We start from the raw sequence: 27,947 nt of genomic DNA, 5'->3' as shown, positions 1-27,947 counted from the left end.
TCTGTGTCTGTGTCTGTGTCTGTCCTGTCCAGTCCTGTTTGTCTGTCTGTCTGTCTCTCTGTCTGTCTGTCTCTCTGTGTCTGTCCTGTCCAGTCCTGTCTGTCTGTCTGTGTCTGTCCTGTCCAGTCCTGTTTGTCTGTCTGTGTCTGTGTCTGTCCTGTCCAGTCCTGTTTGTCTGTCTGTCTGTGTCTGTGTCTGTGTCTGTGTCTGTGTCTGTCCTGTCCAGTCCTGTTTGTCTGTCCGTCTGTCTATTATTCATCTTTCTCTGGCAATCTTTGTTAGTCTTTTTTCCACTCCACCGTTGCCTGTCTGTCTTTGTCTTTCGCTCGGCGGGTCTTTGACTGTCTCTGTCTTTAACTAGGTCTATCTTTTCCCGTCTTCATCTCTCTCAATCTGTCTTTTTCTACCTCTTGTCTTTGTCATTTTTTGTTGGTCTTTGTCTTTCTGTATTAATCGCCCCAAGGTTTTTGTTCAACTTGTTGGAAAAAAACCTAGTGAGTCTGTATTCCATCTTTTTGCGAGCAACTGTTACCTGACACCGCGCAACTCACCTTTTTGCCTGGCTTCAAGAGAGTCAACGTCAACTCACACTAAATGAGTCACGGCCATGGGCTGACTCACCTGGAGGCGCCCGGAGGTCAACTCCATCACCAAAAAGTCTCTGGGCCCCGTTGCCAAAAACAGCAGCCCTTTCCGACTGGAAGTTCTGAACTCCAAGCGCAGGTGGTTTTGAAAGGACGCTTGGACTTTCTGCAGCTGAATGGAGCTGTTGCCGGAGAAAGACGCTGCAGTGGCGACAAAAGGACATATTTCAATTACCGTATTTTCCGCACTATAAGGCGCACATAAAATCTGTTTTTTTTTTAAAGCTGACTATGAATCCGGTGCGCCTTATTTATGGATCAATATTGAGCCGCGACAGGTCTCGCAATTTACGGTAAGCAGCCACCGACTCCATTTTTCGCGTAGAAGAAGAAGTGCGCTGTGCATACTGGGAAATATCAAACAACGATTCTCTTTTATTTGTGCGTTTGTATAAAGACCCTGAAATGGCTCCTATTAAGAGACACGCTTACAACGCAGAGTTTAAACTCGAGGCGATCAGTCATGCAGTAGAACACGGAAATAGAGCAGCAGCAAGAGAGTTTAACATTGATGAATCGATGGTGTGGAAAAGGAGGAAGCATGAGGATGAGCTGTTTACATTTTACAGTTATTATGTTATTGCTTTATTGTTGTTTTTGCACATTACGAGTGTCACTATATTGCGATTGCACTAACGTTTCATTTACCATAACAGTATCAGACGTTTTTTTGCGTGTTGACTAAATGGAGAAAAAGTAAAATGTTATGCCTTGCTGTTGGTCAAAGATGTTAAAGATGGGTCACGAAAATGCTTTACCTCAGAGAAATTAATAAAACGGCTGTTTATTCATTTTGGGAGTGAATGGAGTTGTGGAAAGCGTGTTTGTTATCTATTAATGAAGTTTGACTGACCTATCTGACTGTTTTGTTGACATCCCCTTTAGCGCGGCACCATCTAATGGTTGCATAACGTAACTACAGCCTCTACTGTAGCGCCTTATAATGCGGTGCGCCTTATGTATGGAAAAAGTTTTAAAATATATCATTCATTGAAGGTGCGCCTTATAACACGGTGCGCCTTATAGTGCGGAAAATACGGTATATTTTTCTTGCAATTTGTCGGTTGAGCTCACGTAATGGTCCCCGAAATAAAGAAATAAATAAACAAAGGGATCTGTTTGCTAATGCCCTCAGCCCACAACTGACATTAACCAGTATTGACTGCTCTGCCAATGTGCTGTGCACTCTGCGCTCATCACCTGCGATCCAAATTCAATAATGGCTGCTAATGCGTTTCGGAGCGTACCGTCCAAATATTGTCTAGCGCTAATTAGAGCGGTTTTAGACAGAGATTGTGCCCTTAGACTTGTTAAGCCGTTCGAAGCTGATAAATGTGGGTACGGAGCTGGACAGCCTGACAACTGTAGCTGAGAGACGGGCACTGAACAAGCTGCTGTCGAACATGGACAACTCTCTATATCTGCTACACAGAATCATCTCCAAACAGAAGAGCAGCTTCTTAGTCTTGTTTCACAGACAGACTGAGGGGATCGTATCTCCCTCATGCCATGAGGCTCTTTAACTCCACCTGGAGTAGTAACAGCCCACATGAAACCCCACCCCCACATTTGCATATGACCCTATTTTTATGACAGTGTGTATTTTCCGTAGCACTATTGAAATACTCTATATCAACACATTATATTGGGTATTTTTGTATTCTATATCTTTTATTCTATTATTTTATTTTTCAACACAAGGATACTGCTGGAAATGTGAATTTCCCTACGGCAGGGGTGTCAAGCTCATTTGAACTCGGGGGCCACACGATAGAACAAACATTCTGTCGGGGCCCGGACTAGTAGATTAAAGAGAAAGAAAAAGAGATAAAGAAATAAGAGAAAGAGGGAGGGAAAAGGAGAGAGGGCGGGACAAAAAAAGAAAAAGAGAGAGAGTGTGAGAAACAAAAGATAAAAAGTCATGAGAGAGGGGGAAAAGAAAGGGAGAGGAAGGAAGAAATCCAAAGAGAAATAGAAAGACAGAAGGAGAGAAAAGAGAAAAGAGCACGCAAAGGGTAGGAAAAGAGAAAGAGAAAAGAGAGAAAAGGAAAAAAGGAACTTAGAGCAAAACAAGTTTAAAAGACACAGAGAGAGAAAGAGACAATGAGCAACAAAGGAAGAGAAAAAGAGAGACACAGAGAGTGAAAGAGACCGAGACAGAGAGTGGGAGAAGGGGGTGGAAAAGGAGAGAGAGAGAGAGAGAGAGAGAGAGAGAGAGAGAGAGAGAGACAGAGAGAGATACAAGTACAGTGCCCTTGTGAGAGGCACCTGGCTTTGGCAACATCAAGTGGACATATTTCAACCTGCATCTTGTTTTTCTCTTGCGCTTCTCTGAGTGTTGTCTGGCGGGCCGGATTCAATCCCTTAGCGGGCCTGATCTGGCCCGCGGGCCGCCTGTTTGACACCTGTGCCCTACGGGGATGAATAAAGTATCTGTCTACAACTACTTCTTGCAATTGGTACGGACACAAAAACAGAAAGAACTGAAATGTATCTAATTTTTCAAACCCCCAAACATTTTGTAAACAGTCATGGGGTTCGGTTGGAAATCGATTTGACCTAAAAAGCATTCTGTGCTGTCCATTAAACTCTGTGAATGCAGGTTAGAGCAGAATGGCCATTAAATTCATGTATAGAGATATGTTATCGTGCAAAAATGTTTTTTCTTTATTTCTCCTTCTTTCTTTATTTATACTTCTCAGAAATGTCTTCATTGAAATTCAGAAACTCAATACAACAAATAAAAACATTAATAAATACACACGTGTGAAAATAATATGTATATATCATATATTATTATAAAGTATCTATCTAGACATCTATCTAGCTATCTAGACATCGATCTATCTAGACATTCGACTATCCAGACATCGATCTATCTAGACATACATCTATCTAGACATCTATCCAGACATTTAGACATCTATCTATCTATCTAGACATCTATCTATCTATCTATCTATCTAGACATCCATCTATCTAGACATCTAGACATCCATCTATCTATCTATCTAGACATCCATCTATCTATCTATCTAGACATCCATCTATCTAGACATCTATCTATCTATCTATCTAGACATATCTATCTATCTATCTATCTATCTATCAAGACATATATCTGTCTCTATCCAGACATCTATCCGGACATCCATCTAGACATCTATCCATCTATCTATTTATCTATGTATCTATCTAGACATCTAGACATCTTTCTATCTAGACATCTAGACATCTATCTATCAATAGCAATATTTCAGAAGCTCTCATTCAGCAACGTGCTTGTCGTCATAAGGCTTATGAAACACGTCTGTCCATCTGTCTATGGCTTATCGCTTTCTATGATATGGATTATCGTATTATTAGTGTGCCAATTGCAACTTCCAAGTCAATATTTTGAATATTTAGGATTCATTTGGACCATTTTTACAACGATAGAAGTTATATTTCAAGTTTTTAAACTCCAGAATAGTAGATGGTAGCATGCAAATTGTTAATTCTAATAAAAAACACGGTATGTATGAGCAAAATTATAAAATATGTAACTTAAAACCTGTTTTTACAACCAGATAATGGTTAAGTAGAACACCTCTTACCTGCATGAACCTTTCCTGAGAAAAGGAGCAGAAGAAAAAGCAGTTTGGCCACTAATGATCTCATTTTTGCAAACTATAGGTCCCCTAAATTTAAAAACAAACCAAAAACTTAGTTTGAACTAGGAGCAACATCTGACTTCTTTGAATGGAAGTCCATCATTGTGTTTGTTGCAGTGACAGCTTTTTGTCAATCTGTTGGATTTGGATTACTGCCTGGAGAGAGAGAAACAAATACCTGCCTTTATTATGGGCGTCACCATATCCCTACTGAAAATCTAATGTAGTACCGTTTACAACCGCTTAGCGGAAGTGTTGTCCCAAAAACTAAATGAGCTACTTTTTTCTAAAGCAAGTTAGAATCATTTCAGCGTGGCTTTTTTTCTTCCTCGAGAGATTTTTTGAGCCAATAAAAGTACAAAAACTCGTTTAAACGTGAGTATTTTTAAGTATTTTCTGCATAATAATTACATTTATTTTAATCTCCTGTCTTGTTTTAGAGTTATTTTTGACGTGACTTTCGATGTTAAACACAAATAAATTGTATACAGTACACGATATAATTTTCTGCTTCATATTGTTTTAGCAATAAAAGTACAATCGGTCATTTAAAATGGAGTATTTTTAAGTATTTTTTTACTCAGTAAGTACATTTATTTGAATTTCCTTCCCTATTTTAAAATTAAAATTATTTTTGACGTCACTCTCAATGTTATTCTTAAATGTTATAGAAAACCCCAAAATAGGAGTTGGATTATTTTTTAATATTGGTATTCAACATGTTGTAATGTGTAATTTTGTTCAATTATATACCAGTATATTAAAAAAGCAACAAAAAAAACCGCATTATTCTACAGTCAGGGTTGGGTAGGGTTACTTTAACTTGATTACTTTCAATGACTTTTGGATGACTCCAATACCAAATATTCTAATAAAAGACAAAATAAACTAAATATGAATAAAATGATGACTCACAACACGCAGTAAGCTTTCTCTCCTGGCTTTGATCTCTTTGATCTCTGGCAAAACGAACATAAAATGCGACAGAAACAAAATGAAAATAAATCCAAACAGCTTGCCAACATCATTTTTGCCGTTCAATGTGTTCCGTTACTCCCCAAGTCTGCACAAAATTGAGTCATTTTATTCATATTTAGTTTCTTTTGTCTTTTATTAGCATATTTGGTATTGGAGTAATCCAAAAGTCATTGAAAGTAATCCAGTTAAAGTAACTTTACCCAACCCTGTCTACAGTACACTGTATATGAAAGGTGCTGTCCAGAATTCGAACATTTTCTAGTCGTTGTCACCATCTTCTGGCTTGAATTACCATTGCAGCCTCTGTCAATCTCCGTGTGATGCGTGCAAACATTTCTTAGAAGCGTTTGAATAAACTTTTTGGGGGGGTTTGTTTTGGCGTTTGTACTGTATTTGAAAAGGCCTTTTCTTGCTTTCACCATTTTCATGCCCCAAAAAGTTTTTTTCTTTTTTTTTTTTTTTTTTTTTTTTAAATTTTATTTTCTTTGTTATTGTATGTGTTTGTCTTGCTGTCGGTCACTCCTCTTGAGGGATATGACCAAGGTAGATAGTTAAATAGAAAGATAAAAGTAGGAAGGGGAAAAAAAACAGGGGCGAGCATGACATCACTCTTCAGCACCCGCTCTTCCCCCGTTCTTCCTACCTAATGTGTTCCGTCCTGAACAGCTTTGCTAAAAGTCAAGTCATGTTTATCTATAGTCTTTTATCACAAGTGGTGTCAAAGGGCTGCACAGACCAGATTATTGCAAGCCACAGACTATTATGACACCATCCCATGATCTAAAACCTACATGAGGGCAAGGAAAAACTCAAAAACCTCAAGTCAAGTCCTTTTTGAATAGCCTTTAATCACTAGGAGTGTCAAGGGGCTGCACAGACCACAGATTATTGCAAGCCACAAACTATTATGACACCATCCCCTGATCTAAAACCTACATGAGGTCAAGGAATAACTCAAAAACCTCAAGTCAAGTCCTTTTTGAATAGCCCTTAATCACAAGGAGTCTCAAAGGGCTGCACAGATGATTGCAAGCCACAGACTATTATGACACCATCCCCTGATCTAAAACCTACACGAGGGCAAGGAAAAACTCAAAATCTTAACATCAGGTAAATGAAGAAACCATGTGAACCTTGATAATTATGTATTTTTTCCCGTTTCAAGATGTTGATCTTGTTTCTTGAATAAAATAAGAAAATAAATGTAAAAAAGCTGAATTGTCTTATCTAGCAGGTAGCAAATCATCGTGCTGTTTAAAAATATCCACAGTTGGTCTTCTACCTTGTGCTTTGTAGCACTTCTAGCATCAAGGCTTCTTGACTGTCAGGAAATTTATGAACGACGAGCTCCAGCCGAAACTAAAATCATAAATTGAGTGGACATTTTGCAAAACTATTGCATCTGCAAAGAAAACTCTAAAAGTGTCACTTTTTTTTCTACACATGCATCTTAAGATAAAATAAGTGCGGTGGAAAATTAAATGTAAGGGCTCTTTGAACTCAGTTGGGCATCGGAAACACATACTTGATGTGAAAATATTCAACTTTTTAAGGACGCAAGCCTCTTTTAATGGAAAGCTGCTTATGTTGCATCCTTTTTCCGGATAGACCTATTCTTCATTTGTTATTTTCTAGAGAAAAGAGTGGAGTTAGCCCGCTATGGCCCAGTCCCACCCATTGTTAACTGGGAGAGCCTCCAAGCACATCACCGCTCTGCCAAAGAACTGTGAGTATAAATAAACACTCTCAGGATGCTTTTTGGGGGGCTGATGAATCATTTTCACACGGCATTAGGTACGCCTGCAAAATCTAAACATGTAAAAATCGAACAGTTTTAGCACAGGCACACAAAAACTAGCACTTTATTTTGTGAACTTCTCAATAAGGCCATTTTTTTGGACACACAAGGTAAGGGACACATGTAAAACAACTATCCCGACGCAGCAAAAACGGGTCCAAAAGTTTGCTTTTTCAAAACGTTGTAAAAACAACTCTATAGGGTTTAAATCTCGACCACTCTAGATAAAGTAAACAGAATGATGTCTATTTTTTTGGTCTAAATCTCATGCCATGAGGCTCTTGAACTCCACCCGGGGGAGTAAGAGTCCACATTAAACCTTACCCCACATTTGCATATTACCTTATTTTTATGACAGTGTGTATTTTACGCAGCACTATTTATTTAAATACTCTATATCAACACGTTAGATTGGGTATTTTTGTATTCTATATTTCTTATTTTATTCTTTTATTTTTCGATACAAGTATACTGCTGGAAGTGTGAATTTCCCCGCGGGGATGAATAAAGTATCTAGACATCTATCTAGACATATATCTATCTAGACATCCATCCATCTAATTAGACATCTATCCATCTATCTAGACATCTATCTATCTATCTAGAGATCTATCTAGACATTTATCTATCTAGACATCTATCTGTCTATCTAGACATCTATCTGTCTATCTAGACATCTATCTGTCTAGACATCTATCTATCTAGACATCTATCTATCTATCTAGACATCTATCTAGACATTTATTTATCTATCTATCTAGACATCTCTCTATCTAGACATCTATCTATCTAGACATCTATCTATCTAGACATTTATCTATCTAGACATTTATCTATCTAGACATCTATCTATCTAGACATCTATCCATCTAGACATCTATCTATCTATCTAGACATCTATCTAGACCAGGGGCGTCAAACAGGCGGCCCGCGGGCCAGATCAGGCCCGCTTAGGGATTGAATCTGGCCCGCGAGACATCGCTCAGAGAAGCGCAAGAGAAAAACGAGCTGCAGGTTAAAATATATCCACTTGATGTTGCCAAAGCCAGGTGCCTCTCACAATTGCTTCACTTGTATTTCTCTCTCGCTTCCTCTTCCTCCCTTTTTCTCTTACTCTCTATCACTCTGATTCTTTCACTCTCCCTGTCTCCCTTTTTCTCTTTCTTTGTCTCTTTCTCTCTGTGTCTTTTTACCTTCTTTTGCTCTTTCTTCATTTTTTTCATTTTCTTTTACTTTTCTCTCGTTCTCTCTCTCTCTCTTGCTTTCCGCTTCTCTCTTTCTCCCCTTCTTTCTTCTCTCCTTCTCTTGTTCTTTCTCTTTCTCTCTTTCTCCTTTTGCTCTCTACTTTTCTCTCCTTCTCTTTCCCTTATTTTTTTTTTTTTCTTTCTCCCTAATCTACAAGTCCGGCCCCCGAGAGAATGTTTCTTCTATCGTGTGGCCCCCGAGTTCAAATGAGCTTGACACCCCTGCCGTAGGGAAATTCACATTTCCAGCAGTATCCTTGTGTTGAAAAATAAAATAATAGAATAAAAGATATAGAATGAGTTTGACACCCCTGATCTAGACATTTATCTATCTAGACATCTATCTATCTAGACATCTATCTATCTAGACATCTATCTCTATCTATCTATCTATCTATCTATCTATCTAGCTAGCTAGTTATCTATCTATGTATCTAGACATCTATTTATCTAAACATCTATCTAGACAACTATCTATCGATCTATCCGTTGAATAGCCTTGTGACCTATTGGGTTTCCCCTCAGGATATTGGGCCCTGTTACGGAAAGACACTTTTCCCCTTCACATTCCGCCCGACGCGAGAGAAAACCCATTTTCTTTTGCGGTCCCCCTGGTAGCGTCAGTTCCCATGATGAGGAATAATAGGGTGCGTTTCTTCAACGCCCTAAAATGGGTCACAGTTCATTTGGTGTGATGACAAGAAGGTGCTGGTGTGTTTTTAATGAGCGTGGCTCCCACACTGTGAGGATTAACGTCTCCTTCTTAAAAGCCGGCGGACCCAAAACAATAGCTTTTCATTTACATTTGTCCCCTTCCTCATTAAAGCCCCCGTGCGTAAGAAGACTGAAACCAAATACTATGAATTCAAATTACAGGCAAGCACATAGCGTATTTATTCTCGTATAAAGCAGTTTTTTTTTTTTTTTACTAAAAAGTATCTCGTATTTGTGCGGCGATTGATCGGTCGAAAAATATCCCTGAAACGTTGGATGCAATGGGAATCGAAGCCGGATCTCGGCGGTGAGAGCGTCAAATCCCAACCGCTCGACCAGCATTTCTCAACTCGTGGGACAGGACACAAAATCGACCCAGTCGTGCCAATTAACGTTGCTGACTCCCTTATTCAGGCATCTCGGGCTTTTTTTTCTACTGTTCCTTTCTCTAGCCACTCACGTTAGCTACTTGGCTGAAGCCTATGGCTCACCGCTTGTCGCTATCGTTATTTTTTTCTGCTTTGTGTAAAGAAAGCTTTCCCTTATCTTTTGACCTCCTTTTTAGTAGCTTATCCTGATAAAGGTAGCCGCTTACACCTGCTCTCACCAACTCGAGCTATTGGCTCTTTTCAGCCTCTCCGGGTGTATCAGCTCGCTCCATTTTTTTGTAGTTGCTTGAAATGTATCTTTCCTTACGTAATCGAATAAAGAAGAAGACTGGCAAATGTTGTCATGTGATATCCTTCAAGCATCCTGTCATGATTACCGATGTGAATCACCTGTGCCCGCCCATTTTTGCTCTGATTGGCTCCCTGTCCCTTTCTAAACCCAGTCCTGTCACTCTCCGGTTGTCAGTCCGTCTGCGAACCTCTGTTGATACAAGGCAAGCCTTTTTGACCCCGTTTTTGCTCCCGTTTTCCCACCTGTCCGTTCCTGATCGCCCTGTCTGTCTCCGGCTACGACTTGCTTTTTGATCCCGACCACGTCTGCTCTCCTGTCCCAGCTATCGACCCGTTTTTCCGTCCCTGACACCGCCATCGCTCGCTACGGAAGATCCACTTCCGTATTCGGATCACAATTCGAGTGCGAGAGCGACTTGCTTCCCGCGCCTGGCGAACACTGGATCGTGGGCGCAGCCCTTCCTCTTTCTTTCAATAAAACTTGTGGTAATTGCTACGCAATTGGGTCCTGATTCCGTTCTGGTCGTGACACATCCATTCTTTGTCTTTTTCCAATGTTTAGGTCCATTCTAAGCTATGATGACCTCTAGTGGCAGGTTATTACAGACTGATCTGTATAGGAGCCCATTTGCTTGGAAAATGTGAACATTTGTCGAAAAAATTTGGATTTATGAATCTTTTCAGTTGAATTCAAACGTATTTCTACTTACTATTAATGTTGCTGTCATGATTGGCTCCCTGTCCTTAAACTCACTCCTTTCTGTCACCTGTTGTCAGTCCGTCTGCAAACCTCAGTGTACTCTAGGCAAGCTTTTTTGACCCTGACTCCCACCTGATTTGCTCCCGTCTGTTTCCCGGCGTCGACCCATTTTTGATCCTGACCACGTCTACTCTCCTCTCCTGGCTTTCGACTCGTTGCTGATCCCGACCACGTTTTTTGCTCTCCTGTCCCGGCTACTGACCTGTTTTTTCCGTTCATGATTACGCAGCTGTGCCCGCTCCTTTGGCGCCAACTGCCTCGGACTCTGATTGGCTCCCTGTCCCTATTCAAACCCACTCCTGTTTGTCGCCTTTTGTCAGTCCGTCTGAGAACCTCACTTAATACTAGGCAAGCCTTTTTCGACCCTGACTCCCCCCTGTCCCGTTTCTGCTCCCGTCTATTCTTTGGCTTCGACCCGTTTTTGATCCTGAGCACGTTGAAATCTTACAGGGGTGTCAAACAGGCGGCCGGCGGGCCGCATCATGCCCGCTAAAGGATTGAATCCGGCCCGCGAGACAACGCTCAGAGAAGCGCAAGAGAAAAACGAGCTGCAGGTTGAAATATGTCCACTTGATGTTGTCAAAACCAGGTGCCTCTCACAAACGCTGTACTTGTATTTCTTTGTTTTTCTTTCTTCATTTTTCCCCCCTCACACTCCATCTCTCTCTCTCACTCTCACTCTCTCTGTCTCTTTTTCTCTTTCTTTGTTCCTCTTTCACTGTGTATTTTTACCTTCTTTTGCTCTCTCCTCCTTTTTTCCATTTCTCTCTTTTCTCTCTCTTTTCTCTCTCTTGCTCTCCTTCTCATTTCTCTCCTCTCTTTCTTTCTATTTATCTTTGGATTTATTTCATTTGCTCTCTTTTTTCCCCCCACTCTCACCATTTCTCTTTTATCTCTTTCATTTCCCACGCTCTTTCTATTTCTCTCATTCTCCCTTTCTCTCCATCTTTGTCCCACCTCTCTCTTTTTCTCTCACTCTCTTATTTTTTTCTTTCTCTTTTTCTTTCTCTCTAATCTACTAGTCCGGCCCCTGAGAGAATGTTTGTTCTATCGTGTGGCCCCCCGAGTTTGACACCCCTGAAATAGTAGGTAAGAGGGGGCATCCCGGGCCTATTTTAGCACGACAGCTAAAGCAACAAAAAACAAGACGCACCTGGAAAGACAAAGATCCTCAAAATACAAAGTAAGCGTCACCCTCCATCTTGGAATAACAAGGAGTCGTTTCCTTTCCACTTTGCGCTTCCCATCCTTCCTTCCTCACCTTTTGAAGAGGGGTCAATGGCGGGGCCCCCCGTCGAAGTCGCTCGGCTCCCGAATCCGGACTCGGGACACTTTGATCCAGTCTTAAGTCTTGCAGAAAGAAAACATCGAACCCAGTGGTAGAAAAATATATTGTTTTTTCAGAGATTTTAACTTATTTATGTCACAGTTGCCAGGGCGCCCAATTGGCTCTGCCCATGGACACCAGCTGAAATGCTTTGACAAATTGCTCCCTGTCACTACTTAAACGCTGTCTTGTGAGTCGCCTTTTGTCGGAGCGTCTGCAAAACTCCTAACCCTAACCCTATAATCCGGTGCGTCTTATGTATGTCAAAAACAGGACCAAAAACTATTTTTTTCGGGGTGCGCCCTATAACCCGGTGCGCCTTATAGTGCGGAAAATACAGTACTTTAATACTGAAATCATTCCCAGAGGCTTGATACTCACCGATTAACTGCCAAATCCTTTATTATAGTTTTTTTTAAAAAAAAACAAAAATAAAGAATTTTCTGATTTTGCAATGAGTGACAACGCTTCTGAAAGCGTATCTATGGTCGTGACTTCAGGAAGCCTTATTTACGTTTTTGTTTTCATTTTTGAAAAGAATATTTCACCACGAATGGACGAATAACCTTTCCATCCCACACACGACGACTCATTTGCAGGTTTCTCTGAGGAAAAAACAAAAACAAGAAAAATCCCACGTCGTGAATGAGTCACTCCGGAGAGAGAAAAAGCAAAAAAAAGAAGCTAATGGACCGTGGATCAAATCATGCGTGGGCTCTTGCGTAAATCTCGGCCCCCGGCCACTTTTTTGCCTTTCCGGCATAAATACTGTAAGTGAGCGAGTGACACAAACCTTTTCTATTTCTGTTCCTGTTGCGTAAGAGCGGAAAGAGAGAAAAGAAGGTCCGTATTTCAGACGGGGAAGGAAAAAAAAAAGAAGAGGAGAAGGAGGTCAGAAAGAGGGAGTGCGGTGGAGCTGAGTATTCCCACACTGTGCGCTTTGTTCTGCACGCATTTTTTGGCGTTACGGGAAACTTTGCAGATATTCGATATCCTTTTTCTGCTCTTTGAAACTCGGAGCAGCTGCTCCTTTTTGCTGGAGGGAAATCCATTTTTTCCTCAAAACGTTTTTAACCATTTTTTTTCACAAAAATAATAAAATCTTGGGGAGGTAGGGAAATAAACTATAATAAATAATATGCCGTTTCACAATATAATGAAAAAAAATATTCAATTGTAATAGTTACGAAAAAATGAAAATAAAAGTGTATAAAAATAGACAATAATGAATAATATAATAGAGAAAAAATATGAAATATTATAAATTAATACAAATATAAACAATTATGTGTTGTAAACTAACAAAAATGACAAATACATAAAAAAAAACAATAAAATATTGACAAATAAAGATTATACACTTTTTTAACTTTACATAGGAAGGAATTCATACACAATGCTATATTATTATTATTATTATTATTATTATTATTATTATATAAAAATAAACCATAAAAAATGGTTGATGATAAATAAAATATTAAAATTTTATAATAACAAATGAATAAATTATATAAAATATTCACAATGTATTCAAAAATAAATGATTAAATTGTAATAATTACAAAAAATTAAAATAAATATGTATAAAAATAGGCAATAATAAATAATATTATAGAGAAAAAATAAGAAATATTATAAATTAATACAAATATAAACAATTAATTTTTCGTTGTAAACCAACAAAAATGACAAGAAATACAAAGAAAAATTTATAAAATATTGACAAATAAATAAAGATATTACACTTTTTTAACTTTACATAAAAAGGAATACATACTAAATAAAAATAAACCATAAAAAATGGTTGATAAATAAAATATTAAAATATTATAATAACAAATGAATACATTATATAAAATATTCACAATGTATTAAAATATAAATGATTAAATTGTAATAGTTTTGAAAAAATGAAAATAAAAGTGTATAAAACAGACAATAAAAAATAATATAATAGAGAAAAAATTAATGCAAATTTAAAGAATCAATTATTATAAAAATCACAAAAAATGCATTAAAATAAACTATAATAAATAAAATGCCGTTTCACACTGTATTAAAAAACATATGATTTAATTGTAATAGCTACGGGAAAAAATGAAAATAAAAGTGTATAAAAATAGACAATAATAAATGATATAATCTAGAAAAAATATTAGAAATTAATACAAATATAAAAAATCAATTACTAAAAAATTTACAAGAAATGCCTTAAAATAAACAATAAAATATTGAAAAAAAAATCAAATATACATAATACGCTTTTTTAACTCTACATAGGAAGGAATACATACAAAATACTATATAAAAATAAACCATAAAAAATGGTTGATGATAAATAAAATATTAAAAAGAAATACAAATATAATGTCGTATTAATATTTATTAGTTACGAATAACTAAAAAATAAAAGTAATGTATGAAAACAATCTATTGAATAATATATTATGAACAAATAGATAATACAAAATTAATTATTCCAATAAATGAAAAAGTAAAATATGAAACAAATCAGCAGTATACATAAAAATAACCCACGTTTCAAAAAATCTATAGATATTATATGTAAAATGATATATGAATATATATATCTATATTAAAGAAAATGTAAATACAAATATATAAGTAAAACACAATTACTGTGTATATCCATCAATAAAAATAATATCCGCTGGCATAATCATATGATTTTGTAAAATTACATTTAGAGAGACTGAAAATTGTTTTTGTAAAGGATACTTTTTGAAGTTGTGAAGTTAAAAAAAAAAAAAAAACATGCATTTTTCTTTGTTAAAATAAAAACAAAAACAAAACCCATGAAACCCGTAGTCAGTTTTTCCCAGTGACAGGAAACGACCGGCGGCAGTCTTCTTTGGTTTTTGTTCTCCAAATGGAAAAATTTCCAAATGTAAGTGAACAAAGACACCAGCCAGGATGTCTTTTTGCACGCACGGAGAAGGGATTACATTCACGTGCAAACTACTTAGTATTATTTTTTTTCTTTTCCCCGAAATGCTACATGCTAGCATGCATGACATTGACTTCACACTGAGTTTTGAAGCGACAGGTGCCATTTAGGCTAACACATAGCCTAGCTTCATTTATTTGTATCAAATGTTTAAATGAATGGTTAAAAAAAGAAAAAGAAACAACAAAAACAAAAACAAAAAATACAAAAATCCATCCATTATCTGCACCGCTTATCCTCAGTAGGGCCGCGGGGGTGCTGGAGCTCATCCCAGTGGGCAGGGGACACCCTCAACTGCTTGCAGGGCACACAGGGACAGACAATTCGCTCGCTCATTCACACCTAGGGACAATATGGACCGGCCAATTCACCTGACATGCATGTTTTTGGGATGTGGGAGAACATGCAAACTCCACACAGGAAGGTTCGATCTCATGACCTCAGAACTGTGCCGCCGTGCTGCCTGATTGAGAGATCATAAAAAAAGAACAATGGAACAAAATTGTTTTTTTCTTTGAATTTCTACTTTGCAGTTTATGAGTAGTCATCGGCTTCATGCTGCCCCTTACTGGTCAGTTGAGATATTACAACAACGGCAGGAAACTTTTGGCATTATATTTATTTTATTTTTTCTGAGTTTTGACACCATAATCAAGGTGCTAATAAGGCTAACACAGAGGTGCCTACGGACACGTTTTTAAAATAGCTTTCCAGTATTGGGTCATTATGATTTTCTAGTAAAATGATTTTTGTTTTTTAGTAATTGACATAACTACTAATAATCAACCTACATTTTCATTTCTTCTTTTTTGCAGTTTATGGCTCTGTGCTGCCTCTCATGGGTCAGTTGTAGGATTACAAGAATAGGAGGAAACATAAGGAATTCTTTTTATTTTATTTTGTTGTTGTTTGCTTTTGCCACTCAAATTTAGTGTGTACATAGGAAACATATCATGAAAAGGTAAACAACACAGACAAAAAGGGACAAAGGGAAATGCAATTGTCATTTTTTTTCTTCTTTGCAGTTTACAAATGATCATTGGCTCGATGCTGCCTCTGACAGGTCAGTTATGGGATTACAACAATTTTAGGGGACTCATTTACTGTTCCCCGTACTAGGACATAATCTCATGATTACTCATTACACTCACCTGTGCCCGCTCGTTTGGCGCCATCTGCTGCTGGTTACCTGATTGGTTCCCCGTCCTACTTAAGCTCAGTCCTTTCACTCACCTGTGGTCAGTCCGTCAGCAAACCTCTGTTGTCACAAGGCGAGCATTTTTTACTCTGACTCCCGTCGGTCCCGTCTTGTGACCCGTTTTCTACTCGTCCGTTCCGTATCAGTTTCCCCGTTTGTCTCCTGATACGACCTGTTTTTTGACCCCGCCCCCGTTTTGATCTCCCGTCCCGGCTAATGACCCTTTTTTTGACCCCAACCACGTTTTGGTCTCCCGTCCCAGCTCACGACCCGTTTTTTGACCCCGACCACGTTCTGTTCTGCCGTCCTTGCTAACGACCTGTTTTTTGACCCCGACCATGTTTTGATCTCCTGTCCCGGCTCACGACCCGTTTTTTGACCCCGTTCTGACCTCCCGTCCCGGCTAATGAGCTGTTTTTCCTTCTACTACACCACGATCTCCCGCTCCGGAAGATCCACTTCCGCATTCGAAACATGTTCCGATCCTTTCTTCCCGCGTCCAGCAAGCACCGGATCGCCGGCGCTGCCTTTCCTCTATATTTCAATAAACTACTGAGTAACGTTACGCATCTGGGTCCTACTTCTGTTCGGTTAAGTATTCAGCAACAGGAAACGTGTTTAAAAAAATAAAACGGCGTCCTCTACCCAAAGCGAGTGTTTTGTCTCCCTTCTGATCTTCACCCATGCGGCGTCTAACTGGATTATGAACGCTGATACAATTTCCCAGTCTACAATGCACTCACTAAAATCTATTTTTATAGACTGGGGGGACTCTTTTGTGTCCCTGGGACAAGACTGCTTCCAGCTAATGCGGTTGGACAGAAATTGAAAGAGTGTCTGGAAAACACATTAAGCGGACACTCTCTGGAAAATAACCCAAATGAGATGTTTTACTATTTTTTATTTTTTTTTCCCCTCAGAACCACTATTTATTTGTTTAACGATTTGATTAAAAATGTTGTTTCACGTTTTCTTGGCTCAAACTAAGCATGTAAAGTGACAAATGACAGTTTCCTTTCATCTCCGAGGAACGTTGACAAGCAAATGGAATTTGCTCCATTTCAACCACCAATTGTCATGATTACCGATGTGAATCACCTGTGCCCGCTCATTTGGCGCCAACCGCTGTGGGCTCTGATTGGCTCCCTGTCACTATTTTAACCCAGTCCTGTCATTCCCCTGTTGTCAGTCCGTCAACGAACCTCTGCCCCGCAAGACGTTGGTTACGACTCGGTCCTGTTTCCTGTTGGTATTTCCTGTCTGGTATTGTTCCCGTTTATTTTGTCCTGGTTAATATCGGTTCTTGTTCTCACTCTCCCTTTGTCAGTCCGTCAACGAACCTTTGCCCTGCAAGAAGTGGGTTTTGACTCTGTCCAGTTTCCTGCCTGCCTTTCCTCTTCGGTATTGTCCCCGTCTATGTTTGTCCTGTTTGTTATTATCTCCAGTTATCGTTCCCGTCTGTTTTTGTCCTGTATATTATTATCAAATTGGCTTTAAAAAACCTTAAAAGTGCTTGAATTGGGGCATGAAAAAAGTTCACGAACCCTCTAAATAACTATTTTTTGTGCTAGGTCTCGTGTTCAGTTCAATGAAAGCACTGACGACCCCCAACTGGTCCCGTCCTGCAAAACAGGGAGCCTTTAACACGGTCAAGCAGACTGGAGAAAGAGACGATTGTACCGGTGAACTAATTAGGAGTCGGGGTCGGGGGGAAAAAAACACATAAACAGGGTCAGGAGGGTGAGACTGCACTTTAGTCATCAAGCCGGTCGGCGTGAATCAGCCTTTGTCGCCACCCAAACTGGGTCTTGTTGTTAGAAACGAGAACCGCCATCGCGTCATTTGTGTTTTTTGACTTCCTAAAATGAGTCTTGCACAATTTACTGGAACGCTAAGTGGTTCAATCGTGCTAAGCTATCAAGATAGTATATCGTTAAAGTCCGATCAGTAGTTGTACCCAGTCCTGTCTGTCCCTTTTTGTCGGTCCGTCTGCGAACCTCAGTTAACACTGACCCTGACTCCTACCTGTCCCTTTTTTTGCTCCCGTCTGTTCCCCGACGTCGACCCGTTTTTTTGATCCTGACCAAGTCTACTCTCTTGTCTCGGCTTTCGACATCTTTTTGTCCCCGATCACGTCTTCTCTCCTATTCCGGCTTACAACTCGCTTCCGACCCCGACCACGTTTTGCTCTCCTATCTCGGCTACTGGCCCGTTTTCCGTCCCCGACACTGCCATCGCTTGCCATGGAAGTTTACTATGATTGAAAAATCCTAATGTGTGCAGCTTGGCTATATGTTAGGCTAGGATATTAAACATTTTTTTCAGGATGTTGTCATGTTTTTTTTACAGATAGCCTTGCTTTATTGATTTACATGTTTTGATGGGAGAAAAAGTAATTAAACAAAACAAAAAGGGAAGTAAAATGTTGAAAAAGTAAATGCCAACGTAGGATTCAAACAGATTTAAAACATAAAAAAATATAAAACAAGTTAAAGAGGAGAAAAAGGAAACAAAAACAAATGTCAGGACCAGAACGGAAACAGGACCCACTTGCGTAACGTTTCTCACAGTTTTATTGGGAAGAAGAGAGAGGAATGCACACACGATCCAGTGATCACTGGTCGCGGGGAGCAGGTCGCTCTGAACGCAGAAGTGGGACTTCCGTGGCGAGCGATGGCGGTGTCGGGAACGGAAAAAATAGGTCAGTAGCCAGGAAAGAAGAGCAAAAAACGTGATCGAGATCGGAAGCAAGTAGAAAGCCAGGAGAGGAGAGTAGACGTGGTCGAGATCAAAAACGGATCGTTAATCAGGACGGGAAAACAGACGTGGTCGAGATCAAAACAGGTCGTAACGGGAGACAAACAGGAGCAAAAAACAGGACAGGCAAAAATGGCTTGCCGTGTAAAAACAGAGATTCGCAGACAGGCCGACAAAAGGGGACTGACAGGACAGAGTTTAAATACTGACAGGGAGCCAATCAGTCAACAAGCTGCAGCTGGCGCCACACAGATAGGGCCAATTGGGCACCATGGCAACCGTGACACACCGGCAGGGCCAATTGGGTGCCATGGCAACCGTGACACCAAAATTAAAAGAAAATTAAAACTAATAGAGAAAAAAAAATATTGATTTTCATATTTATTTTCCTTTGCCGTTTCTTAGCAATCATTGGCTCCATGCTGCCTGTCCGGACACTTCGTGGGCAAGGACTTATTTACTTTCCACAAAAGTAAGACACAATTGTGTTACGGTTGCCATGGCGCCCAATTGGCCCCGCCCGTGTGGCGCCAACTGCGGCTCGTTGACAGATTGGCTTTCCGTCTATTTAAGCTCAGTGCTCTCGTCTTTCCTTTGTCCGTCCGTCAACGAACCTCTGCCCCGCCATACGTGGTTTTTGACTCTGTTCTGTTTTCCTGTTGGTATTTCCTGTCCGGTATTGTTCCAGTTTATTTTGTCCTGTTAAATATCGGTTTCCAGTTTTGTTCCCGTCTATTTTTGTTTATTATACTCTCCAGTTTTTGTTCCCGTCTAGTTTCTCCTGTTTATTTCGATATCCTGTTTCATTATCAATCTTGTCTGTCCCGTCCTGTCCGGTATCAACCCTGTCTGTCTGATATCTGCTCGGGCAATTGGAATTGATCTCTCTGGCTTCCTGTCTTTCCACGCCAGACCGCTGCCTCACGTGCATGACTCCCCATTTCCCGTAAAATAAAAGGCTTGTGTGAGAACGTCACGCGTTTGGGTCCTCTTCCAGTTGTTGACAAATTGACATTTTTTTGGTAGGTGTAATTTGCAGCTAAATGCCAAACTTCCTGGTTGTTCATCCATCCAGTATTCGTTTCAAAAGCCTTATGGGTGGCATTAGCTCAGGAGGTTAGGGTTAGCGCTTGTCTTGGGATCAAGAGATCGCAGGTTCGATTCCCGGCTCCTTTGTGTTATATGTCGGAGTGTCCTTGGGCAAAACACTGAACCCCTAATGCCCCCACTAAGTAGGTCGGCGCCTTGCATGGCTGCTATTGGTGTGTGAGTGTGTGTGTGAATGGATAAGTGTGAAGCACATTGTAAAGCGGTTTGGGAGGACTTGAAAAGCGCGGTACAAATGCAGACCATTTACCATTTATGCATCAGTTCCTGTCAGGACCAGAAACAGAGACAGGACCCACTTGCGTTCGTTTCTCTGAGTTTTATTGAGAAGGAGGAAAAGGCTTGCACCCACGATCCGGTGATCGTCGGTCACGGGTAGCAGATCGATCGGAACGCGGAAATGGCACTGCCGAGAGCGGGAAAAAGCAGATCAATGGCCGGGACGGAGGAACAAAAACGTAAACGGTTCCAGAAAAGAGGTCGGCAACGGAATTCAGACGGAAAACAGGGCAGGATAGAATCAGCAGTCACAAAAGCTTGCCTTGCATGTAGCGTAGGTTCTTAAACGATCCGACAAATGTTGACAGGAAAGCGGGGGTTTAAAAGGAGATAAGCATTTTATCCGAAGGGACAACTATTGGGGTCTGTCTCTCTATGAATTATAAAGCAAAAAGTGGTATTCAATTTCGATGTATTCATTACATAACAATTTAGGGGGAAACCAGATCAGACATTCAAAATGTCTCCCGAATATGAATTGTCCTTGGCGGAGGTTGTAACAACACATCCTGCTGTTGCATAATCCAAGTTTGCATCCGTTCTTGATTACCTGTTGAAAAGTTTCAGCGGACATGAGCAGATTCTGTGGCTGGAGGGACCAAGCGCTCCCTTAGGAAAAGGAAGTTGCTGGAAAAACAAGCTGCTGCCAGCCAGCGCCCCACTTTTGTATGGCAGCCAGAATTGCCGCTCCTAAAATGAATCAAAAAAGTCGGGGACATGGATGATAAATGCAAAACAACTCCGGTTGGATTTCTACATTTCATGGGACTCGACTCTAATGTTAAAGGCAAGCTCTGTTGTGGGCACAGAGCTAGACGGCCTGACAACTGGAGCCGAGAGACGGGCACTGAACAAGCTGCGGTCAATCATGGACAATTCATGACATCCACTACACAGCATCATCTCCAAACAGAAGAGCAGCTTCAGCGACAGACTGCTGTCACAGTCTTGTTCCACCGACAGACTGAGGAGATCGTTTCTTCCTCATGCCATGAGGCTCTTTAACTCCACCCGAGAGAGTAAAAGCCCACATGAAACCATTCCCCCACATTTGCATATGACCCTATTTTTATGACAGTGTGTATTTTCCGTAGCACTATTTAAATACTCTATATCAACACGTTATATTGGGTATTTTTCTATTCTATATCTTTTATTTTATTATTTTATTTTTTCAACACAAGGATACTGCTGGAAGTGGGAATTTTCCTACGAGCATGAATAAAGTATCTAGACCACTATCTATCTAGACATCTATCTGTGTCTATCGAACTATCTAGGCATCTATCTATCTATCCCTCTAGACATCTATCTAGACATCTAGATATCTATCTAGACATCTACCCAGACATATTTCTAGACATCTATCTATCTATCTAGACATCTACCTAGACATATTTCTAGACATCTATCTATCTATCTATCTAGACATCTACCTAGACATATTTCTAGACATCTATCTAGACATCTAAACATCTATCTATCTATCTATCTATCTATCTATCTAGACATCTATATATCTAGACAGCTATCTATCTATCTATCTAGACATCTATATATCTAGACAGCTATCTATCTATCTATCTAGACATCTATATATCTAGACAGCTATCTATCTATCTATCTAGACATCTATATATCTAGACAGCTATCTATATATCTATCTAGACACCTATATATCGATCTAGACATCTATCTAGACATCTATCACGACATCTAGACATCTTTCTAGACATCCATATAGACATCTATTTATCTATCTAGACATCTATCTATACATCTAGATGTCTATCTAGACATCTAGATCACTAGACATCTAGACATCTTTCTAGGCATCTATCTATCTAGACATTTAGACATCTTTCTAGACATCTATCTATCTAGACATCTATCTATCTATCTAGACATCTATCTATCCAGACATCTATATATCTAGACATCTATCTAGACATATATATATCTAGACATCTATATATTTATCGATCTAGACATCTATCTATCTAATGTGGCAGTGTGTAGTAATTCACCACTAGAGATTGTTAAATCATGGTTTGTTAAATCTTGATTGTTAAATGGTGTTTAAGCGTGTAAATTGGAAGAAGACACTATGGCAGCCCGAAGCACAACACTTGGCAAAATTTGGAGGCTTACTTGCATTGAATTTCATAAAAGATGGTATTACTTCCAGTAACGATCACAAAAGACAGAGATGGATACACTTGGAAAAAAGTCAGTAGCTCGGGTTAGTCAAAGCTGGCGTGAGCTGCAAATTTTAGCATTTAGCTGTTGAAGCTGTTAAAAAAGCCAGTAAAAAGCTACAAGAGTAAGCTTTATTTACGCAGCTGCTAACCAAAAATAACAACTAATGTTGAGCCACGGCCTGCAGCTGTCAGAACCGGAACGGAGACAGGACCCACTTGCGTTACGTTTCTCACTCGTTTTATTAGAAAAAAGACAAAAGTGTTGCGCCCACAATCCGAGGATTGCTGGACGCGGGAAGCAGGTCGCTCTGAACATGAAAGTTTGACTTCCGTGGCGAGCGATGGCGGTGTCGGGAACGTAAAAACGGGTCAGTAGCCGGGACAGGAGAGCAAAAACGTGGTTGTGGTCAAAAGCGAGAAAGGAGAGTAGACGTGGTCGGGGACAAAATCACATGCAGGCCTGAGCTGTGTGCGGGAAACAAACATTTGGTGCTCAAGCACCGCCGGGACAAATGACCTTCACCAGATTGTCATTCGGGCTTCCCCTATCTGTAAGATAATTATATAATTCGAAATTCCTTCACCTAAAACCATGTTTGTACACGTTTTTGATTCATATTAAAATCAATAGTGTTATTGTCATGATTACTGATTCGTTGGCGCCAACAGCCAGGACCCTGATTGGCTGTTGAACTCCTTTTAAACTCCCGTCTTCCGAAAGGAACCCGTCAGACCGTCTGCAAACCTATGCTCTCAGCTAGGCAAGCTTTTGTACTCTCCGACACTATCCTGCCCTGTTTTCCTGCCTGATACCTGTTGCCGACCCGTTTCTGCTTTTGCTCCTCCGCCCCTCACTGGGGCTTTAATTTAACGCCGTTTCCCGATAAAGTGTTCAAGGCAGCAGAGGTCAGAGTTAGGATGTAAGCTTAGCAAAAACAGGAGCCTCAGTCCATCTGGGAGCCAGTATTTGGATTTTGATGTGTAATTTGAGAGGAGCTTCCAGCGGTTTTTACTGTAAACCACTCCTACACGCTTTGCAGATGTGCCACTTCAAACCGGGAGTTTTTGGGTGTTGGGTGCGTATCTTTTGCAAGGTCAGAACTTTATTCTATGTTTTCATTTTTTTCAGTCGTCTCCTCGATGTATGCAAAGTAGGATTCCAGGATGGGGGCTAACAATCCTGTCTAGATTCTGTTGTGGTTTTGGGTTTGGTTAGGGGAAAAGGGCCAAGGAATGTAGTACCCAAATCGGTATTTTCCCACGGGGATAATAGAAGGAGAATGATGGGGAGTGGACGATTGTTAGCATACCTGTCAACTTAAAGGTTTTTCCTGTATTTTATGTTTTTTTAATCATTTCAAATTGTGTTCGCCATTTTTGTATGGGGGGTAAAAAACTGAGCAACTGTAAAGTATCTCGGTCCTGTTTTCCTGTTGGTATTTCCAGTCCGGTATTGTTCCCGTTTATTTTTGTCCTGTTTATTATTCTCTCCAGTTTTTTTTCCCGTCTTGTTGGTCCTGTTTGTTTTCGATATCCTGATTCATTATCCGTCTTGTCTGTCTGTTTGTCCCGTCCTGTCAACCCCATCTGTCCAATATCAACTCGGGCAATTGGAATCGATCCCGTCAGCCTCTGGCTTCCTATCATTTCACGCCAGACCGGCTTCCTAACATGCATGACTCCCCATTTCCCGTAAAATAAAAAGCTTTAATATCGGTTTCTAGTTTTGTTCCCGTCTTTTTTTGTTCTGTCTATAATTCTCTCCAGTTTTCGTTCCCGTCTAGTTTGTCCTGTTTATTTGAATATCCTGTTTCTTTATCAATCCTGTCTGTCCCGCCCTGTCTGGTATCGACCCCATCTGTCTGATATCAACTCGGACAATTGTTATCGATCTCGTGGGCCTCTGGCTTCCTATCATTTCACGCCAGACCGGCTGCCTAACGTGCATGACTCCCCATTTCCCGTAAAATAAAAGGTTTTAATATCGGTTTCCAGTTTTGTTCCCGTCTATTTTTGTCCCGTCTGTTATTCTCTCCAGTTTTCATTCTCGTCTAGTTTGTCCTGTTTATTTCGATATCCTGTTTCGTTATCAATCCTGTCTGTCTCGCACTGTCTGGTATCGACCCCATCTGTCCGATATCAACTCGGGCAATTGTTATGGATCTCTTCGGTCTCTGGCTTCCCGTCTTTCCTCGCCAGACCGGCTGCCTAACGTGCACGATTCCCCATTTCCCATGAAATAAAAGGCTTGTGTGAGAACGTCACGCGTTTGGGTCCTGATCCTGTTCTGTTTCCTGACATCTTTGTTTTATTCTAAATCCACAACTTCACAACTCGGTTAGAATTCAACAAGGGATTTTTTTTTTTTATGGTTTGGCAGAAAATGGTGGGGGCATTTTTTCAAACTGTTTTTGCACCCAGACTGTCAAGAACCGTAACAGGATCAGGACCCAAACGCGTGACGTTCTCACACAAGCCTTTTATTTTACGAGAAATGGGGAGTCATGCACGTTAGGCAGCGGTCTGGCGTGGAAAGATGGGAAGCCAGAGACCGACGAGATCGATTCAAATTGCTCGAGCAGATATTGGACGGATGGGGCCGATACCGGACAGGACGGGACAGACAGGATAGATAATGAAACAGGATATCGAAATAAAACAGGACAAGCTAGACAGGAAAGAAAACTGGAGAGAATAATAAACAGGACAAAAATAGTCGGGAACGAAACTGGAAACCGATATTAAACAGGACAAAAATAAACGGAAACAATACTGGACAGGAAATACCAACAGGAAAACAGGACTGAGTCAGAACCCACGTCTTGCGGGGCAGAGGTTCATTGACAGACTGACCAAGGAAAAATGAGAGCACTGAGCTTAAAAAAACTATTCCTCCCCGTAGGGAAATTTCACACTTCCAGCAGTATTCTTTTGTTGTTTATTAACAGATGAACAGGATGGCCTCAGGGTGCTGTGTTGTAGTTTAGCAACAGTGGAGTGGATGAGGTCAGACGCTAGGCCAAAAGTTGGACGTCCCTGCGGCAGATGCCAATCTTTGTGCCCAGGGTTACACCACCTCGTCTTCACGTAGATAGCGAGTTTGCCAGAAAAAATGCCATTTGATTTTTGGTGTGGATGTGGACCCAAACGCCAATCCTTCCATTTTGGAGCTCTAATCCTGTTCAAGGTTGCGGGTGAGATGGTTTGGATCCCAGCTGGCAATGTTTGAAGGGCGGGGTACGCAAGTCAATCACACGGCGCTCGACCTTGCATTGTTCAGACCAGAACACATTTTCCCACATGTGCGCGGGTTTTTTTTTTTCGCATACCGCCGAGCTTTTCGGGCCATAATTCGTCAAGGTATTTTTGGCAAAAGCACAACACGGTACATCATCAAAAGAAAAGCAGACCTACAGGAAAGCATGGTGGGGGTGGTACAAGGCAAGGTTTGGGTTGCTTTAACTGGACCTGTGACCAGTTAAAAATGGCATTCGGGTTCGCTGAGAAACTTCAGGCCTCGCAACAAGAAGAGACGTGAAAAAGTAGAATTCTTACTTCTCAACCTCAGCCAATTGCTACCCTTATTAATGATTATGATTCAAAAAAATGCAAACTGTAGGCATGAGTATCTAAATACTCGGTAACAAAAGTGAGTGAATCCTAAAGTAAAGGTTCCTGAAGTTCAATACTTTGTGTGGCCACCATAATTTTGCAGAACCACTTGAATACTCCTGGCCTTGGATTTCACCCGAGCCTCACCATTTGCCATTGGAATGCTCTTCAACTCCTTCATGACAACATGACTGAGCTGGGGGATATTTGACATCTTGTGCTTCTCCTCATTCCGCTTGAGGATGCCCCAAAGATGTTCTATTGGGTTTAGATCTGAAGACATGCTAGTTCAAGTTTCTGGAGCGAGTGGATCATTCTTTGCTCCAGTTTCTCACAGTACATTCATGAGTTTGTGTTTCCCTCGATGAAATGCAACTCCCCAAACCATGATATTGCCAACACCATGCTTGTCATTAGGCTCAACACAAATATGTTTGTACTCTCCTGGTTGAGGGTTGTACTTTCTTTTGTGACACAGTGCTTATACTCACAGCAAGACAGAGTATCCAGTTTATCTATTTATCGATTGATCGACTGACCAGGTTTTTCCAAAGTCCGTCTCAGGGGCTAGTTACAGCCTGTGATTAAATGTTTACTGGCCTTCGACTTCTGTCATAAAGTTAATAATATATGGCCCGCCAGTAATGTCTGCAGTATAAAATAAGTTTGTACAAAAATAAAATTCACCATTTGACCAGATGATGGCAGTAGCCCTTTGGTGACCTGCCCTTGGATATCTGAGAATTTTAGCCCACCCGGTTTTAAAAAAAGGAAAGTTGACTGTGAGTGCCGCCGCTTCCGGGACGAGTGGAAATTAGAGTCTCTTTTCAACCAAACCCGAGACAAATGCGTGTGCCTAATTTGTCAGGTGATGTGACTGTTTCGGAATCATCAGGACGTACCAAGATAATTCTCAAAGGAGGGGGGGACAGGAAGACTAAAAATGAACTGGGCTGACAACTTTTCCATGACCCAAGAACTGGCCAAGGACCGTTAACAGTTTAGAAAGCTGTCCAGAGTTGTGTCCTCATTGGTGCCTTGACAACCCATGCGGTTAAGGGATGTATATATATATATATATATATATATATATATATATATAGTCACGGTTACCATGGCGCCCAATTGGCCCCGCCCTTGTGGCGCCAGCTGCAGCTTGTTGACAGATTGGCTCCCTGTCAGTATTTAAACTCTGTCCTGTCAGTCCCCTTTTGTCGGTCCATCTTCGAATCTCTGTTTTCACACGGCAAGCCCTTTTTTGCCTGTCACGTTTTTTGCTCCTGTTTGTCTTCAGCTACGATCTGTTTTGATCTCGACCACGTCTGCTCTCCCGTCCCGAATGACAACCTGTCTTTAACTCGTCCAAGTCTGGTCTGCCGTCCCGAATAACGATCCATTTTTGACCTCGATCATGTCTATTCTCCTCTCCTGGCTTTCGACTTGTTTCCGATCCCGACCACATTTTTGCTCTTCCATCCCGAACAGATTGACCGTGTCGCCTGTCCTTTTCAAAGGCTGTTTTTACTGGATCTTTATTGTACGCCAAGGGGTCTCCAACATGAAGCACCAGGGTGGCCCCTAAGGACAGTTGAGGTGCCCGCGGACCTGTTCTGAAAATAGCTCACCAGTACTAAGTCATTGAGAATTTCAAGTGAAATGTATTTTTATTGGTTGACTGAGTCAATCGAACGTCTACACTCCTCTCCTGGCTTTCGACTTGTTTCCGATCCCGACCACGTTTTTGCTCTCTATCCCGGCGACTGACCCGTTTTTTCTTTTCCCGACACCCCCATCGCTCGCCACGGAAGTCACACTTCCGCGTTCAGAGCGACCTGCTTCCCGCGTCCAGCAATCCCCGGATCGTGGGCGCAACCCCCTCCCTTTCTTCGAATAAAACTGGTGAGAAACGTTACGCGAGTGGGTTCTGTTTCTGACATATAATTATATATATGTAGATTTGGTTGGGCGGGCAGCACGGCGGCGCAGTGGTTAGCGCATGTGCGGCACAGTTCATGTCTTGGGAA

General features: G+C 40.8%; 2 protein-coding genes across 3 annotated transcripts in view; one reads left to right on the top strand and one right to left on the bottom strand.

Moving 5' to 3' along the window:
• LOC148349942 (chondroitin sulfate proteoglycan 4-like) overlaps positions 1-4,413 on the bottom strand; it is a 37,153-nt gene extending 32,740 nt beyond the window's left edge. The window contains exons 1-2 of the mRNA XM_088319792.1: positions 4,241-4,413; positions 622-785 (exon numbers count right to left, since the gene is read on the bottom strand). Coding sequence (XP_088175918.1) covers positions 622-785; positions 4,241-4,304 — 228 coding nt within the window. The 5' untranslated portion in view covers positions 4,305-4,413. The remainder of the gene's footprint in view (positions 1-621; positions 786-4,240) is intronic.
• A 2,490-nt stretch (positions 4,414-6,903) lies between these two features.
• LOC148349940 (ras-GEF domain-containing family member 1B-B-like) overlaps positions 6,904-27,947 on the top strand; it is a 75,289-nt gene continuing 54,245 nt past the window's right edge. Inside the window, exon 1 of one of the 2 annotated variants that reach the window (XM_088355717.1) lies at positions 6,904-7,001. The gene's annotated coding sequence lies outside the window, so the exon portion shown is untranslated. The remainder of the gene's footprint in view (positions 7,002-27,947) is intronic. The other variant, XM_088355718.1, reaches the window with a different exon arrangement.

The sequence above is a fragment of the Urocampus carinirostris genome, chromosome 16 (genome assembly GCF_059441175.1).
Source record: "Urocampus carinirostris isolate Australia breed hairy pipefish chromosome 16, RoL_Ucar_1.0, whole genome shotgun sequence".
In the NCBI taxonomy this organism is placed as follows: domain Eukaryota; kingdom Metazoa; phylum Chordata; class Actinopteri; order Syngnathiformes; family Syngnathidae; genus Urocampus; species Urocampus carinirostris.
The sequence above is the reverse complement of the archived record's forward strand: the minus strand, read 5'-3'. Positions and strand labels throughout refer to the sequence as shown.